This window comes from Panthera pardus, unplaced genomic scaffold (assembly GCF_024362965.1).
Source record: "Panthera pardus isolate Hobbes unplaced genomic scaffold, ASM2436296v1 HiC_scaffold_22, whole genome shotgun sequence".
Lineage (NCBI taxonomy): Eukaryota > Metazoa > Chordata > Mammalia > Carnivora > Felidae > Panthera > Panthera pardus.
Genome location: NW_026526788.1, coordinates 44,545,085 through 44,560,963, shown reverse-complemented (window position 1 = coordinate 44,560,963; position 15,879 = coordinate 44,545,085). Strand labels below are relative to the sequence as shown.

Below are 15,879 nucleotides of genomic sequence, written 5' to 3'. Positions count from 1 at the left end.
AAGTATAAAATGAAATAGGAGTAGGAAATCATAACCCAAAACCTTTGAGACTGTTGGAGATGGGAGTGATTTCGAGGGAACCCCAAACTGAAACTCAGCTCCTAAGACACTTGGGGGGATGAGCGGAGGCGACGCAGCCGAGGGGCAGCAGGCCCGGGGTCCCAGCCGTCCCCTGCCTGTGCGAAGCGGCTGGCGGCGGTGGCCTCTGCCCCGACCTAGGCAGTGCGGGGCGATCCTGGGCCTCCAACTGCAGGCTGGCTACTGCCCGTGGAGGCAGGAAGCTCCCAGAAGACATGGATAACCTTACCCGCAGCAGTCCAGACGCATGTTCCCAGACCACAACATACTGTCAAAGTAACACCTGACCTTTACTTTTATTTCAGAAACAACTTTTTTATTTCAGAAACACTGTGGAGAGGATATATGGTCTGTAAAAGATGTTCCTTTAAAATTTTTTTTTAATGTTTATTTTTGAGAGAGAGAGAGAGAGAGGGAGAGAGTGGGGGAGGGGCAGAGAGACAGGGAGACAGAATCTGAAGCAGGCTCCAGGCTCCAAGCTGTCAGCACAGAGCCTGACATGGGGCTCGAACCCACCAACTGTGAGATCATGACCTGAGCCGAAGTCGGGGGCTGATCTGACTGTTCTTTTTTTTTTTTTCCTTAATGTTTGTTTCTGAGAGAGTGCGATCACAAGTCGGGGAGAAACAGAGAGACCAGGACAGAAGATTCAAAGCGGGTGCTTTGCCAACAGCAGAGAGCCTGATGTGGGGCTCGAATTCACAAACCATGAGATCACGACCTGAGCTGAAGTTGGCGTTTAATCGACTGAGCCACCCAGGAGCCCCTGTAAAAGATGCTTCTTAAAGCTCTCCTTTCCTCTGCCACTCTGCAGCAACGCTGGCATCCTAGGTTTCTTTTGAAAATACCAAACATCATCAGCTCTGGTCTGAGCAGCGTTTCTCCATCCTCCATCAAGAAAGCTCCCCCAAACCTGGCCTAACAGTGACAAAACTTGCTGAGGGGCAGTGGGGGTGGGGGGCGAGCTAAATGTGGAGTGGGAAAAGCCTGAATGCTCCTGAGTAGGCGAAAAGAAAGTATCACTTTTTTTAAATTTTATTTTGAGGGGAGGAGGGGCAGAGAGAGAGAAAGAGCATGAGTGGGGGAAGGGCGGGGGGCGGGGGGTGGAGAGAGAGAATCCCAAGCAGGCTCCTCGCTGTCAGTGTAGAGCCGGATGCGGGGCTGAAACCCATGAACCGTGAGATCATGACCTGATCTGAAATCAAGAGTCAGACACTCAACCGACTCAGAAAGGATCCTCAGGTGCCTCAGAAAGGATCATTTCTCAATTTTTGCTCTAACAAACAACTATTACCCCATCACTTCCTGATAAAAACAGGAAGCTGAGGAACACTGAACTGACGTGAGTAGGGGTTCAGTAACACAAAGATTAGCAACTACACCAAAGTGCTAAATATTTGTGGAAAACTAACATCATGAACAAGAGAATACAAAACTGAAAATCTTATTTGCCACTCAGATTCTGGTTTCTAAATACCATCCTCTCTAAAAGGAATCAGAGTGCCTGGGAGCATGGCTGACCCCATGGCTGGGGCAGGTACAGTACCAGATGACCCTGGAACATCTTTTCAGCCCCCCAAAAGGTAAGAAGTGCTCAAAAAAAGATGGGCATGTGGAAAAAGCCTGAAGAGCCAACTTGAATTTCCAGGGGTCAAGTCTGAATCAACTTGAGCATCAAAACAAATAATGACCTCATAGACTATAACTCATTGTATAAAATAAGAATCCATGAGTTCCTACTGATAATAAAAAATAAACAAGGGAAGCTAGACCTCTTCCTTACAGAATGCCAATTAATAAACATAAATGTAATAATGCAAGCAAAAGTCACTATTTTGTAACCACTGATTCACACTGGCATTACCAATGGCTGGAACAGTCTCAAATTATCTCCATAGCATAGTAATTACAAAGGGAAAACAACCAACTGTGCAGTGAAGACAGTAGGCATCGCCTCGAGTAAGGGATCAACAATGACATTATCGATAATGGCCTCCCAATGGGACACAAATATGTCCACAAACCCTCTGGCCTTTTTACTCTAGAAAATATATCACAGAAGACAGAAACTGGAGAACTGTTTCAGACTGAAGAGTAAGGAGACATGACAACTAAATGCAATGCGACAGATTCTGGGCCCTGAAAGTGTGCTCTCGAGGACTTTATTAGAATAAACTGGCAAAGGTCTGCAGGTTACAGTATTGCTGATGATTATAGTGTCAATGTCAACTTTCTTTATTTTGAAAACTGTACCTAATGGTTATGTAATAGAATATCCCTGAAATACTGAAAGAAACATGAGCTCTGTAATTTAATCCAAATAGTTCAGAAAAGGTGTATGTATGTATGTATGCACGCACGTGTGCACAAACATTCTAAGACAAGCCTTTATGCCTGTACACACACACACACAGACTGATAAGGCAATTGTGGCAAAACGTAGTAGTCTATGAATCTGGGTGAAGCGTAAATGGCATTCTTTATACTATTTTTACAACTTTTCTGGAATTTTGAAGTTATTTCAAAAAAACCTAAAATCAAATTTGGTGGAGGGGCACCTGAGTGGCTCAGTGGGTAAAACATCTGACTCCTGATTTCTGCTCAGGTCACGATCTCACAGTTCATTAGATCAAGTCTCGTGTTGGGCTCTGCACCGACAGAGTGGAGCCTGCTTGGGATCTCTCTCCTTCTCTCTCTCAAAATAAATAGACATTTTAAAAAAAACTTTGGTTTAATAAAACAACTTAGTAGATGGGCTGAAAAGAAGAAGGTAGGAGGGAAAAAAGAGACAGACTAAGAAATATGGAAGAAACATCCAGGACACCTAATATTTGCCTAATGGGAGTTCTAGAAAGAAAAGTAAAAGAAGGAAAGGGAGGAAATAGTGGAAGTTCTCAGGTTTAAGGAAAGGTTAAAAACATGCAGTTAGTACTAACACAAAGAAATGTATCCAGACATGGCAAGTTTAAACTTCAAAACATCAAAAAACAAAAAAATCCTGTTTCTTGAATGAAATAAATTAAATTACAGTGGACTGAATTAGACACATCAGACTTCTTACTGGCAATAGGGATGCTGGAAGTATCTTCAGTTAGATTCTATCTTCAGCCAAAGTCCTAGCCAAGAAGGAAGACAGAACCAAACAATAAGCTTTGATTTTTAAGTGTTTGATTGAAATGTCTTCTATAACAGTGTTGGTCTTTTATTTTGCCACGGCCTTTCGATTGTCTTTTTAATAGTTTTCAACGCTTACTAGGATTTTAGTCATGCAGCAAGTAGCAGCGAGCAGAGCAGCAGGTGCCCATCACCAACCTCAGTCATCAGCCAATTTTCACTTTGCTTTAAAAACGGCTCCCCTCTCAACGACGAAGGCCTTAGTTCTTTCTTCCTCTAGCTTGAAAATATTTTGAGTATTTCATACTGACCTTTGACTTTCAAATAACGGTAACATTTCAGGTTCCCTGTAGAAGGGATATTTAGAGCACTGAGGTGGAGGTAGGAAGCACTGGGGAAGCTGGAATCACCTTGAACTTCATTCTGAGCAGACAGGTGGACACTCAGTAAAACTGGACAAAGGCCAGGACTATCCGGTTTAGAGGAGTAACAGGCAGGCCACACATATTCCATCTAAACAGGAGAGTAACAATCTCTACCTCAAAGGGCAATTAGGGATTAACCTTTCAGCCCCAGCCTTGGCTTCGATCTGGAATATTTTTTGGGTGTACCTTTGCACTTGAACTAAGCCTCCTCTTGGGGGACTGAGCTCTTAACCTACTCTTCTGCTCTTAACCTGCTCTTCTGCTCTTAACCTGAGCTCACAGGACTGAACTCCCAAGACCAGTGCAGTGCCGCTGCCACTGGGTGGCCTCTGCCTTACACTGCTGGCTGGCTACCTTCGGTGCACCGTGTCTGCTTAGTCACGGCTGGACTGCTCCAAGGGCTGAAGCAAGGCTTTGCAGGAACACGCGTCTAACTTCATACAGTCTAAAGTGCCAGAAATGGTCCTTGTGCTAGCAACAGGCAGATAAATATTTTCCAAGTGAGCGAAGATTTAATGACTGAATTAGCGTCTGCTTGAAACTACCTACAAGGATTAGATTATTCTGAAAGAATAGTGTCCTCATCCCTTAATGTTTACTCTAATAGTCCTACTACTACTATTAAAGAAACCTTGGAAATAGTCACTATTCCAACTAATCAGTGAGAGTAACAGATTATGCTGGGAAGGAAAAATGAATATACTGATCCGGGTTTTGAGTCAGCCTTTAACAGATGGAAGGAAAGCTAGCAAGTATTTGATAGGCCCAAGAAATGCCTGATTCTTCTTTCCCAGGCTGCAGGAGAGTGTGTGCTATTGTATCAAGAAAGCATCTTACAGTGAAATGAAATGGGGGTTCCTGTAAGGAATCTAGAATAGGCTATCTCCAACCATGCATCTTTTTTGGCAAGGAGACCATTGACCAGTCCCAAACCTTTTATGATGATTTAACATGTTCAACTGCCTAAGGCATCATAAGGTACATTGAATTTACACACAACTGCCCACAGCTCTGATTGGTGTTGGGAATATACGCAGGAGGGTAAATGAAACTGCTGCAAAACAGAAGGAGAGCTATTGTCCCTCCTTGCATTTCCAGCTTATTTGCTGCAAGCAAGAACACTGTAAAGCCAGATAAATGGATTCCATTACTCTCAATAAAGAAATGAGTTACTGGGGCCACCTAGGTGGCTCAGTCAGTTAAGTGTCTGACTTAGGCTCAGGTCATGATCTCATGGTTTGTGAGTTCAAGCCCCACATTGGGCTCTGTGCTGATAGCTCAGAGCCTGGAGCCTGCTTCAGATTCTGTGTCTCCCTCTCTCTCTGCCCCTGCCCTGCTCGCACTCTGTTTTGGTCTCTCAAAAAGTGAATAAACGCTAAAAAAAAAAAAGAAAGAAAGAAAGAAATGAGTTAAATGGCAACAAACCAGGCACTGTGGTAGCAGAGAGAGATGGAAATTGGAAGCAAGGTAGCAAGATGAACCCTCTCTTGACATGACTAGTAGGAGTGTCCACGAGAAACCCTCCGGGCAGAAATATGGCAACATTTAACCAAGAACCTTTGATTTTTTTCATCTTAAATATTCCTTTAAAAGTTCATATTCACTAGTCTCACTTTTAGGAATGTAATCTAAGAGAATAAATTCATGATTTAAAAGATTTAGGTATATGGATGTGCAATACATTCGTTATATTTTAGAAAACAATGGAAATAACCCAAATATTCAACAGGGAATTACAAAAATAAATTATTCCATCTACTTGCTGGAATATTATGTATTCAACTTTTTTTTAAGTTGTTTCGATGGATATTAATGACATACTATGGTCTTAATTTTGTAGAAAGTATGCAGTAGAAAAGAGTGAAAGGCAACATCCAAAAGTGAATAGGGGTAATACATGTGGCAGAATTGCGAGTGATTTTATTTGCTTCTTTATGCTTTTCTATGTTTTCCAAAGTTTCTGCAATGAGTGCATAGTTTTAGAATTAGAAAAAAAGTTTTTTTAGAGGGAAACAACCCTTCATTGTAATAGGTTTGTAACTTCTCTATCTACATGAAGTTAAGAGTGTGTGGTCACTTACCCGCTGTGTGTCCCACACTGGATTTCCGGTAGCTGAAATGCACATCTCAGAGACATGTGTACATACACTAACTTGCTATAAAATCTCACCAGACATGTGACTTTTGACACACAATACCGTCCGAGCAGAGTATCACAAAACACATCACTAAAGTATACTAAAATAAGGTTATTTACTTAAAAATGATACATTGGATGTAATCTATATATAGAACAAAGCAATTAATGGTAAACTTAATAAGGCACCTTTTAAACCAGATGCTGTACAAAATACATTTAGTGTGTTACATATCAAAGATGAATCTATATTTTTGGTGTTTTACAATTGCATAATAAAACTGCTTGTTTTTAACCCTTCTTTTGATGTCTATGTACAACTTCCCTAATTAAGCTATAATGATATTTTCATTTATACAATATATATACTACATTTTAGTTTTTAAATGGGCAAGGACAATGGTCACTAAAAGAGCTTAAATAATTCCACTGAAAGCATAGTACAGAGCACAAGCTAAAATTACAGTAATAGATTTACTCCTTTGCAAAAGCAGTATTCACATACTTTCCTTACGGGATGATCATCACACGTGGCTTCACGTGCTGCCAGCCGGAGATTTAATTTGGTATTTATGCACAAGTCAGCTCTGTGGGGTTTTCCACTGTAACTCTCATAACAGCACTGAGGCAATACGATGAACTGCTACCCTATTTTAACACCTGACCCAAGCAAGTAATAAATACCACCCCTTTCGACAGTACAAGAGCTACAACAATCTTTTTTAGAAAATCAATTAGTATTTCTCCTGTTGAGGTTAATTTAGGTATTTGGAACATTTCCAAACAACGTGTATGAAAAGAAACATAAGTGATTTAATTTATAACATCTTGCCTGGAATAAATAATTCAATATTGAATTTGATCTTGGGCCAGTTTAAGAGATACATGATTTTTTAAAAGTTGTATTACATTTTTGTCCTAAATAGAAGTAAAACGCATGAAAGAAAAAGGTACTGAGTATTTTTAGACTGCATAAATAAAAAATCTGGCACGTTTTGTAAAACATAATTTTCAAAAGCTATAGGCCATTCTCTAAGTTTAGGGACACTTCTAATGTTGACCGAAATATCTTTTGTGAAGACATTTCCAGAGAAACTAGATTCAAGCTAAATTGTAAGCGGGGCCAAATAATGGCTCCTGGGGTTTTACAAATTATTAACTATATAGTACTATGTAATACTTCCTCTTAGTCTTTAAATATTTCACTTACTGGATGAACTTAGAAATTTAACAGTGAGAGTAGGAAGGAGAGAAGAAAATAAGTTTCATGCATATTTTTTGGACTTTAGTATTTCAAATATGGCATCATTTGCTTTCTAAAGAACATGCTATCTTAGAAAATATTTTAACTGAACAAGCCGCTGCAGTTAATTCTTGATACCACTTTTCATAGATCTATTTATTAAAAAAAAATCATTATAGTGGTCTTCTACTTATATACTATCTGTAATTGTCTGCTCTCACACACTATTTTAACATTACTAAGAATAGAGTTTGCCTTTCTTTACATACTTTGTTATTAAGATGACAAATAATTTCCAAGATCTATAGTTTATCCAATAAAAAATAAAGCAACCTTAGATTACGATCAGAGCTCAGAATTGTTCTTAAATCACATGGCAACATGGATTAGAATCTGTCAGTACAGACACAGGGAGAACATTCTGAAAGAGCACGTTATTGTATACTATCAATATATACACTTACTGATTTTGATGAACACTTCAAGCTTTAATTATGTTAGATGAAAACTACTAAGCTTAGTCAAAACTATTCAAGAAAATCTCAAACTTGTGAAGTTTCATGTATAAATAAGTAAGAGTTTCATCCTTAAACGCCAGCCAGATTTTTAGTAATGGATGGATACGTGCTCTGATTCCTCCCCTTTAAAGGTTTTTAACTATGTTGTGATATAATCACATTTATTTTATGTTACATTCAAAAAAAAACTATTCACTTTATGCACCCGTGAGCTGTTTGTTCAGGATAAGATATTAACAGGAAAAAGGCATTACAGAAGTGTAAGTTTAAGTAAATCAGGATTATTCCTTGGGATAACAAGGCATGCATAAAATATGTCGCATTGCACGGAATAATAGCTCTATGGAATAGACACAGGTAATGGCTACAGACATTTCATAGTCTATAGTCATATCACTAGATACTGAGCTTTTTTTGCCTGACTCGTCATTGTCATCACAAGTTATGGAACAGAAATCATAAAACCAAAAGTCTCAAATGATTTAAATGCCCAAAATAGTTGTTGGTAAGTTTCTATCAGCCCTGAAATAGAAACTTCTAATTGGAGGATCCCTTCACAAAGAAAACATGAGATGACAGCATCTTATTGAAAGTCTATGCCTGAAATAACAAAGTCCTAGATTTGATATATGCTTTTGAATGCATTAATTCTGAAAATTTATATGTAGTTCTACTTTATAACTTCTTTTTTTTCTGATGATCTCTTAATTTTTTTCCCTTAAGAATGGGATATGAGGTACACAGGAGCTGGTTTCTACAGTATACATGTATGTACATATATAAAATATGGTTGTAAAGGAGGTGTTTTGCAAATAAAGCATATTACACACAAAATATAAATAACTTCCCTTTTAAAAGTTACTGAGAATAAAGAATATAGAACATGGTTATAGGCACTTACATTGCTATCAAATGCAGTAATTAGTAGTTCACTTCAATAAGAAGTGTTTTTCTTCAGAAGGTTCATGGCATTGGAAGTTCCAACTTTGGATAAGATGATTCTCAGGACAAAAGTAAGAATTACCAAAAAGAAAAAAAGAAAAAAAGAAAAGAAAGAGATGGAAAGAAGGGAGGGAGAGGAGGGGAGGGGAGAGGAAGCAGGTGGGGAGGGAGGGAGGAAGAAAAAGATGGTAATGAAAGGAAAACAGACCAAATTTACAGACACTTTAAACTTCTTTTGGCCTTTGTATCAACTTTCATGTTAAAAAATAAAGTTGGCAGAGAAGCTTGCTCACTTGCAAGGTAAATAAATGGCTTTTATGTGATTGGAGAATCTTGGTCAGATAATGCATTTTTAAAGCACAAAACCAACAGCCATCAATATCTTCCTGTGCATCCATAAATTCTTTTCTTCTAATTCGAATGGCAGCAGAAGAATCCTGGTGTGTGTGTGTGTGTGTGTGTGTGCGCGCGCGCGTGCACGTGTGTACACACCACCATCAAAGCATGACAAACTATCATAAACTAAGGAGTATCCCCAACAGATCATAATCCATAGGCTGTTTACAAAGGTGGGATACAAACAGATTAAACTTCCTCAGGTAGAAGGCAAAGTGTGTATTTCTCCATCTCCGCTGAATTCATTTGTCTTCTTAAGGCTTTCACAGAAAGCACCATTTTATGAACAGGGAATTCAGTACCCAGAGTCTGGAGACTTATTAATCAGGATTGAAGTCTTGACGTAGTTCATAAAAACCCAATTAAAAAAAAGGCATCAAAAACCACATTTAAAATAAAGCCGTCCATATATAAAGAACAAAGTGTTTAGAAGTTCCCAGCTTGTATTCTACAGAGTACTGAAAGGTTTAATATTAGCAGCCAGTGAAGGTGTAGTGAGGAAAGAGTCTGAGAACCAAGTTAACATCCTTATTCTACTCTAATTCCACCCATTCCTTGGGTGAAAACAGTTCCTGCAGTCTAGAATTTCTCCTCAGGACTGTTTATCAAATCTTTACATCCTGGGATTCAACCATCTTGGCAAGTGTCTTCTTGATTCTCAGAGCTGTAAGTCTGGAGGCTGGATTATGGGCCCAGCATTCTGACATGAGCTTCAAAACTGCTCGTAGACACTGAAAAGTAAAGAGAATGTGGTGAGCACATGAAGATCTTTGACGACACTTACCAACCACTTCAGGGGACGGAGCTCTGCTTACTTCATCACTGTTCCATCGATTGGACACAATTGGCCGCAAACGTTTGACACACACAACCTCACGCATATCTTCGTATGATGGATCATTGGGTACCATATTGTAATAAGGCAACTGGTACTCTTCTACTATCCCTGTAGGGAGTGAGAAAACACAGTGGGCACAAAAAATGTCAACCTACTCAGCACCTCTTACTCAACTATGGGAGTTAAAACAGATTCCTACACAAAGAAGAAAAGAATTAGAGTAACTGATTCACTTTTAACAGTAAATGTATGTTCTTCTCTTTTTCATGCCTAATTATTTTCTCTACCTCCATCAGGGTAGGGTCCTATGAAACTTATGGACTTAGCTATGTATATCCCTTAAAAAAAGTAAGGTAAATGCTCATTTACCTTTTTAGTCTAATTATTTACATACATATTTGTTCTTACTAATGAATACAGTTTTTATTTTTTGTCCTACAGCAAAAAGACAACATGATTTGTGGGGAATAGTGAACATGGCAGGCCTGAGACTGCTGTCCTGAAAAGGCCTGTGTAGAGGGCTGGCGCTGGGCCAGTGTCTGGGAACTTGCCAGGTAAACAGTCCCCTACACGCATATAAAACTTCTCCTAAGTGATAAGGTCGCTCACTGTGCCTAGACGGTTTGTGCAAATATGGTTTATGCTGAACACCTGTTCTCGTTCTAGGAGTTTGGAATTCTGGTCCTTGCTAGGTGGAGGGTGCCCATGTAACCTGGCTCTAAAAATATCTTTGGGTACTAGGTCTCTCATGAAGTTTCCTAGATGACAATATTTCACAAGTGTCCTAACTCACTGCTGGAGGGATTAAGCACATCCTGTGTGACTCCACTGGGAGAGGGCTTCTGGAGGCTTGTGCCCGATTTCCTCTGAACTTTGCTCCGTGCACTTTTCCCTTGGCTGACTTTATCTGTATTCTTTCACTGTAATAAATCTTAGCTGTGAGGACAACTATATGCTGAGTCCTGTGAGTCCTTGTAGTGAAATCACAAAATGTGGCAGTGGCCTTGATCCCCAACATATATGACATCTAAGTTATATAAATGGAGCTGTTGCTTTTTCAATAATGAGGATATAAACATAACTGGAAACACACTAACTAGTCTTACCTCCTGTGATACAACGACGAGCCATTTCCCAAATGATCAGGCCAAAGCTATAGATGTCGGCCATTATGTAGGGTTGGAAATGGTTTTTATTCAAGCTTTCATCCAGCACTTCCGGAGCCATGTAGCGTTTGGTGCCCACCCTGGTATTCAAGGGCACGTCAACTTCATTTGTGTCGCTGAAACAGAGACAATGTTCAGGTTGAGGGTCAGGAACAAAACAGTTTATCTACATGTGTACACACACACACACACACACACACGCCCCATACATAAATATATAAAAAATAAAATTAAAACAAAACCTATCTACCTACCTACTTAATATCTCCACATTCCCTTAACAGAATTCTTTGGGGCCAGATAGACTTTAAAAGTTAGCATTTTCCAGATTTTAGAACAGTAACATACCCCTTAAATATGTTACATATCAAGTCAAGTTTTGTCACCAAACAAGTTTAGTGCCTCTTCAAGAAAAATGACAGTACTGAATATAAGAAAAAGTGGTAGATAATTATATCCCAGAACAAGTGAATATGAAACTAAACTGAGAGGAATCATTTGTTTTTACCATTCCCACATGATAAACTCAGTCTTTGTGACGCAGGATTACATTTTCTTCTTCTTTATGGATCCAATCCACTTAGTTCTGTTGTGAGTAATGTTTACATAATCATATTGACAATCAGTAATAAATGATGTTTATTGGTTTTTCAAATCTTGGACTACATTTTAGAGCTGGAAGACATGAATGCTTTGTTGCTCAGGCACCCAATTCTGGCAGGTTCTGGAAACTACTCTGAAGCTGAGATTAATATAATGTATTTTAGGTTTTCTTTTTTTCTTCTTTTTAATTTTTTTTTACATTTACTTATTTTTGAGAGAATCCGAAGCAAGCTCCAGGCTCCGAGCTGTTGGCACAGAGCCCGATGCGGGGCTCAAACTCACAAACCATAAGATCATGACCTGAGCCAAAGTTGGACGCTTAACCGGACTGAGCCACCCATGAGCCCCTGTTTTAGGTTTTCTTAAACAGCACCTGATGAATAGTTGAGCCAATGAACACTACAATGGCAAAGAACAACAACAGGATCAGAAGACTGTAACCACTAGGGAAGAAGATTTCAATTTTAATATTAATTTATTACAGACGGACAGATGGAGTACTTTTATTTTATAACCTGAAAGGAATTCTGAAATGTAAATTGCCTGTTTCCTAGAGTTATAACAATATGAAAATAGTTTCAATGGTTTCCTAAAAATTTGGTAATTCTATTTAAAAAATACTGACAATTTCAAATGGTGATGGAGAATGGTATACTGATGTGGGAGTGTAAAGCAACGCATGGCCCCTGAAGGGGCAGCCTGCAATCACACTATCCTTTGATAGGCACCTACTCTTTGTTTAGCCTCCTCTCCAGGAATCCACCACAAACAAATACTTGTACAAGTGTTTGAGGATATTAAAAATGGGTAAAATACAATGTTTATTAAAGTATTTTTTAAAAAATAATAAAATACAGACAACTTTGATGCCCATCAGTTAGGTCATAGATGAAATAAACTACACTATACATCTATATAACGGAAAACTTTGTATCAGCACTGTGAAAAAGAATGAAGCAGGGGTGCCTGCCTGGACGGTTCAGTTGGTTAAGCATCCAACTCTTGGTTTCAGCTCAGGTCATGATCTCACAGTTCATGAGTTAGAGTCCCACACTGGTTCTACGCTGACCGTGTGGAGCCTGCTTTGAATTCTCTCTCCAGCCCCCTGTCCTTCCTCCACAAGTGTGTGCATGCCCTCTCTCAAAATAAATAAATAAACTTAAAAAAAATGAAGCAGAGCTACATAAACTGAAATAGAATGATGTCTAAAACAATAAAAAGCAGGAAATCAAGAATTATGTACGGTAGGATGAAATTTTTGTAAAAAAACAACAGAAAAACAAAACACCAAGACCAAAAAATCCCCACTATTTCTTTAGAGAAGTAAGTACAAATACGTGTTTGGAATTCCACTATCCTGAATCCAAACAGGCAAATATCTTTTGGAGATTAAAATGACTTCAAAGCAGCAGGCAAAGAACCACTTACCTATTGAATTTAACAGCAAGGCCTAGGTCAGCAATACAGCAACTTCCATTTTTCTTAATGAGGATGTTTTTGCTTTTTAGGTCTCGATGAGCAATTGCAGGCTTTCCTTGGGTGCCATAAATTTCTGTGTGGAGGTGGCACAGACCACAGGCAGCTGAATAAGCCAACTTGAGCAGGGCTCTGGTGTCTAGTGTGGCACATTTCAGGAAATCATAGAGAGATCCGTTTTCATGGTAATCAGTAATCAAATAGAGCTGAGTCCAGGAGCCTGTACCTTTAATGTCTGCTGCTATAAAACCTGTTCAATTGATGAGTTTAAAAGGTTAGTTATCGGAGGTGTGTAGGAAGAATAATGAATGTTCATTCAGGATACAGAGAATAACCTAGGCATCATGTACAGATAAAAATTTAATTTGCCTAACAAAATCTCTTGAATGTGTTACCAATTTTTTCCTGCCATTTATACACACACCTCTACAATTCTGTAATACTTTTAAAATAATCTTAATGATAATCATGAAAACGACAATTATATCACTAAGAAAAAGATCACATATCAGAAAATAACCTGGGGGGATGTTATCCATATACATGATTCTCTAAGCATGAAGAACTACAAGAAGAAGGAATGTGGAAAAGCTCTGAAATTGAAAAGTGGACACATTACAATAATAAAGTTAAAATGTTCAACTAAGAGTCCGCTCCTAATTAAACCAACTCCCAATTGTCCATCAAGCCTCATCGCATCTGCCTTTCCGTCTGGCTCACTGACAAGCAGGTCCATGATACTAGGATCCTTTCCTTCTTTTTTCTTGTCCTCTTTCCCTTCAGAAAAAGGTCAGTGAGTGCTGGGTTGAACAGCATTCCCCTCCCCCCCACTTCAACTCATGTCCACTTGGTACCTGTAAATGTGACCTTATTTGGAATACGATCTTTGTAGCTGTAATCAAATTCAGATGCGGTCATATGACATCAGGATGCACCCTAACTTAATGACCAGCATCCTTACAAGAAGAGGGAAATTTGGACAAAGACACACAGGGGAGAAGGCCATATGACAACAAACAGCAAGAGTGTGGTCTCCAAGCCAAGAAATGCCAAAAATTGCTGGCAATCACCAGAAGCTGGGAAGAGACAAGGAAGGGGCCTCTCCCGGAGCCTTCAAAGAACATGGCTCTGCTGACACCCTCGCTTTAAACTTCTGGCTTCCATAACTCTGGGAAATAAATTTCTGTTGTTTTAAGCCACCCAGTTTGTGGTAATTTGTTATGACAGCACTAGGAAACTAATAGTTAAGTGTCTGGAATACTTGTGGCAATGTGCTATGCACTCTCGAAATTAAAGGGTAGGGAAATAGTAGCTGAAAAGTCAGGAAAGCTAAAGGAGTCTATGTACCCTACTGATCAGATCATACCTAAATTATTTTTCTACTTTGTAAATGAAGGTGGGGGGTAGTTTAATTTACAAAAGGCAAAAAGGTACATACCGTTAAAGTTATACTAGAAAACTGCTTAAATTACCTTTCAAAAACTTGGGTTTTGTTACTGTATGAGTAAGTCCAATAAACTAACACTACTTCCAATTTGAAACTCACTCTTGTTTTCTTAGTTGGACAGTAAATAAAGTGGTTGGTGGGCATTCAGGATTGGTTTGTATTTAAACTGTTGTATTCTCCTGGGTCTCCTTCAGCCAAACACACATAAGCGAATTCATGTATGTTTTCAAAGCCCATGTGGCAGGGTTCTATCTGCACCCCACTAACCGTGTCAGAGTATAGAATCGACTGAAACCGAATGTGTACCCACCAAGTATGTTTTCATGGCGCATCAGCACTGTCTGATAGATTTCCGTTTCTCGAAACCAGCTAGCTTCTTCAGTGGTGAAAAATACTTTGACTGCCACTTTTTCACCACGCCATTTACCCATCCATACTTCTCCATATCGGCCTTTACCGACTTGCCGGACCATCTGAATCTGTTTGGCAATAGTTCGCTGCACCTTCATAGAAAAAGGTAAAATGTTTGTGGAGTTCCTGATGAAAAGAACCTGCTAAGACTGAGAAAGTGGTCTGATGGCCCATCCCAACAAAAAGGATGGGATGTACGACCAGTCAATAGCCCTGTTAGAATTTATAACATATTTAAAAGTAGATGAAACAATGCACAACATATTTTGTGAAATCACACACTAATGGATTGGTCAATGTGGCAGACCGTCTGCAAAAATGGTCAAAATAATTCCACTCTTAGTCCACACCCCCTTGGGTAGTCTCCTCCACAGACTCTGGGCATGGCCATGTGACTTGCTCTTAGCAACAGAACAACGTGATACAAGTGGAGACCTGAAAAGTGTCTGTGCTCTGGGGCTCGCCCTTTCTTGCTGAGCTGGGGAACTCTGTGACTGATGAACGATACCACAGGAAGCCCTGGCCATGTCTGGGAGCATCCAGCTCCAGCCGGGCAACTCTAGAGAAGGAACTGTCCAGCAGACCCACAGAATCATGAGGGATAATAAATATTTATTGCTCAAGCCACTAAGCTCGGGGTGCTTTATCATGCAGCAAAATCCAAATGACAGTTACCAATCTTCCACTCAAGTCTGGAAGACCCTACGTGATCTGGCTCCCACCTGACTCTCCAGCCTCATCATCTGCTATAATCACCCACCCACCACCCCTCTTATTCCTCTTATTTCAGCTTTCAGAATTCACTTAAGGGTGTTATTTCTCTGTGGAACACCTTCATAGCACACGTATACCTCGCAGCTGCTACACTTCTCACAATTATAATTTTATTATTATGTATACATGTATTTGTTTGAACTCTATTCCCTTCTACTCACAGAATATAGGGATTTGTTTAGGGCAATACCTAAAGTACAAGTATCTTCATTAATTTTCATTGAATCAAAGATGCACACTGATTGCTACCCTTCATTTTCAGAAGCACTAGTGGCCATTCTAAATTAATAAGAACCCTAAGGTCCACGTTG

General features: G+C 39.4%; 1 protein-coding gene across 2 annotated transcripts in view; it reads right to left on the bottom strand.

Annotated features, from left to right (window-relative positions):
- Positions 1-5,851: 5,851 nt before the first annotated feature.
- Positions 5,852-15,879, bottom strand: part of BMPR1A (bone morphogenetic protein receptor type 1A) — a 136,559-nt gene continuing 126,531 nt past the window's right edge. For both annotated transcript variants that reach the window (XM_053909666.1, XM_053909667.1), the window contains exons 9-13: positions 14,694-14,886; positions 12,889-13,186; positions 10,798-10,973; positions 9,669-9,799; positions 5,852-9,584 (exon numbers count right to left, since the gene is read on the bottom strand). In XM_053909666.1, the coding sequence (XP_053765641.1) occupies positions 9,459-9,584; positions 9,669-9,799; positions 10,798-10,973; positions 12,889-13,186; positions 14,694-14,886 (924 nt within the window). In that variant the 3' untranslated portion in view covers positions 5,852-9,458. The remainder of the gene's footprint in view (positions 9,585-9,668; positions 9,800-10,797; positions 10,974-12,888; positions 13,187-14,693; positions 14,887-15,879) is intronic.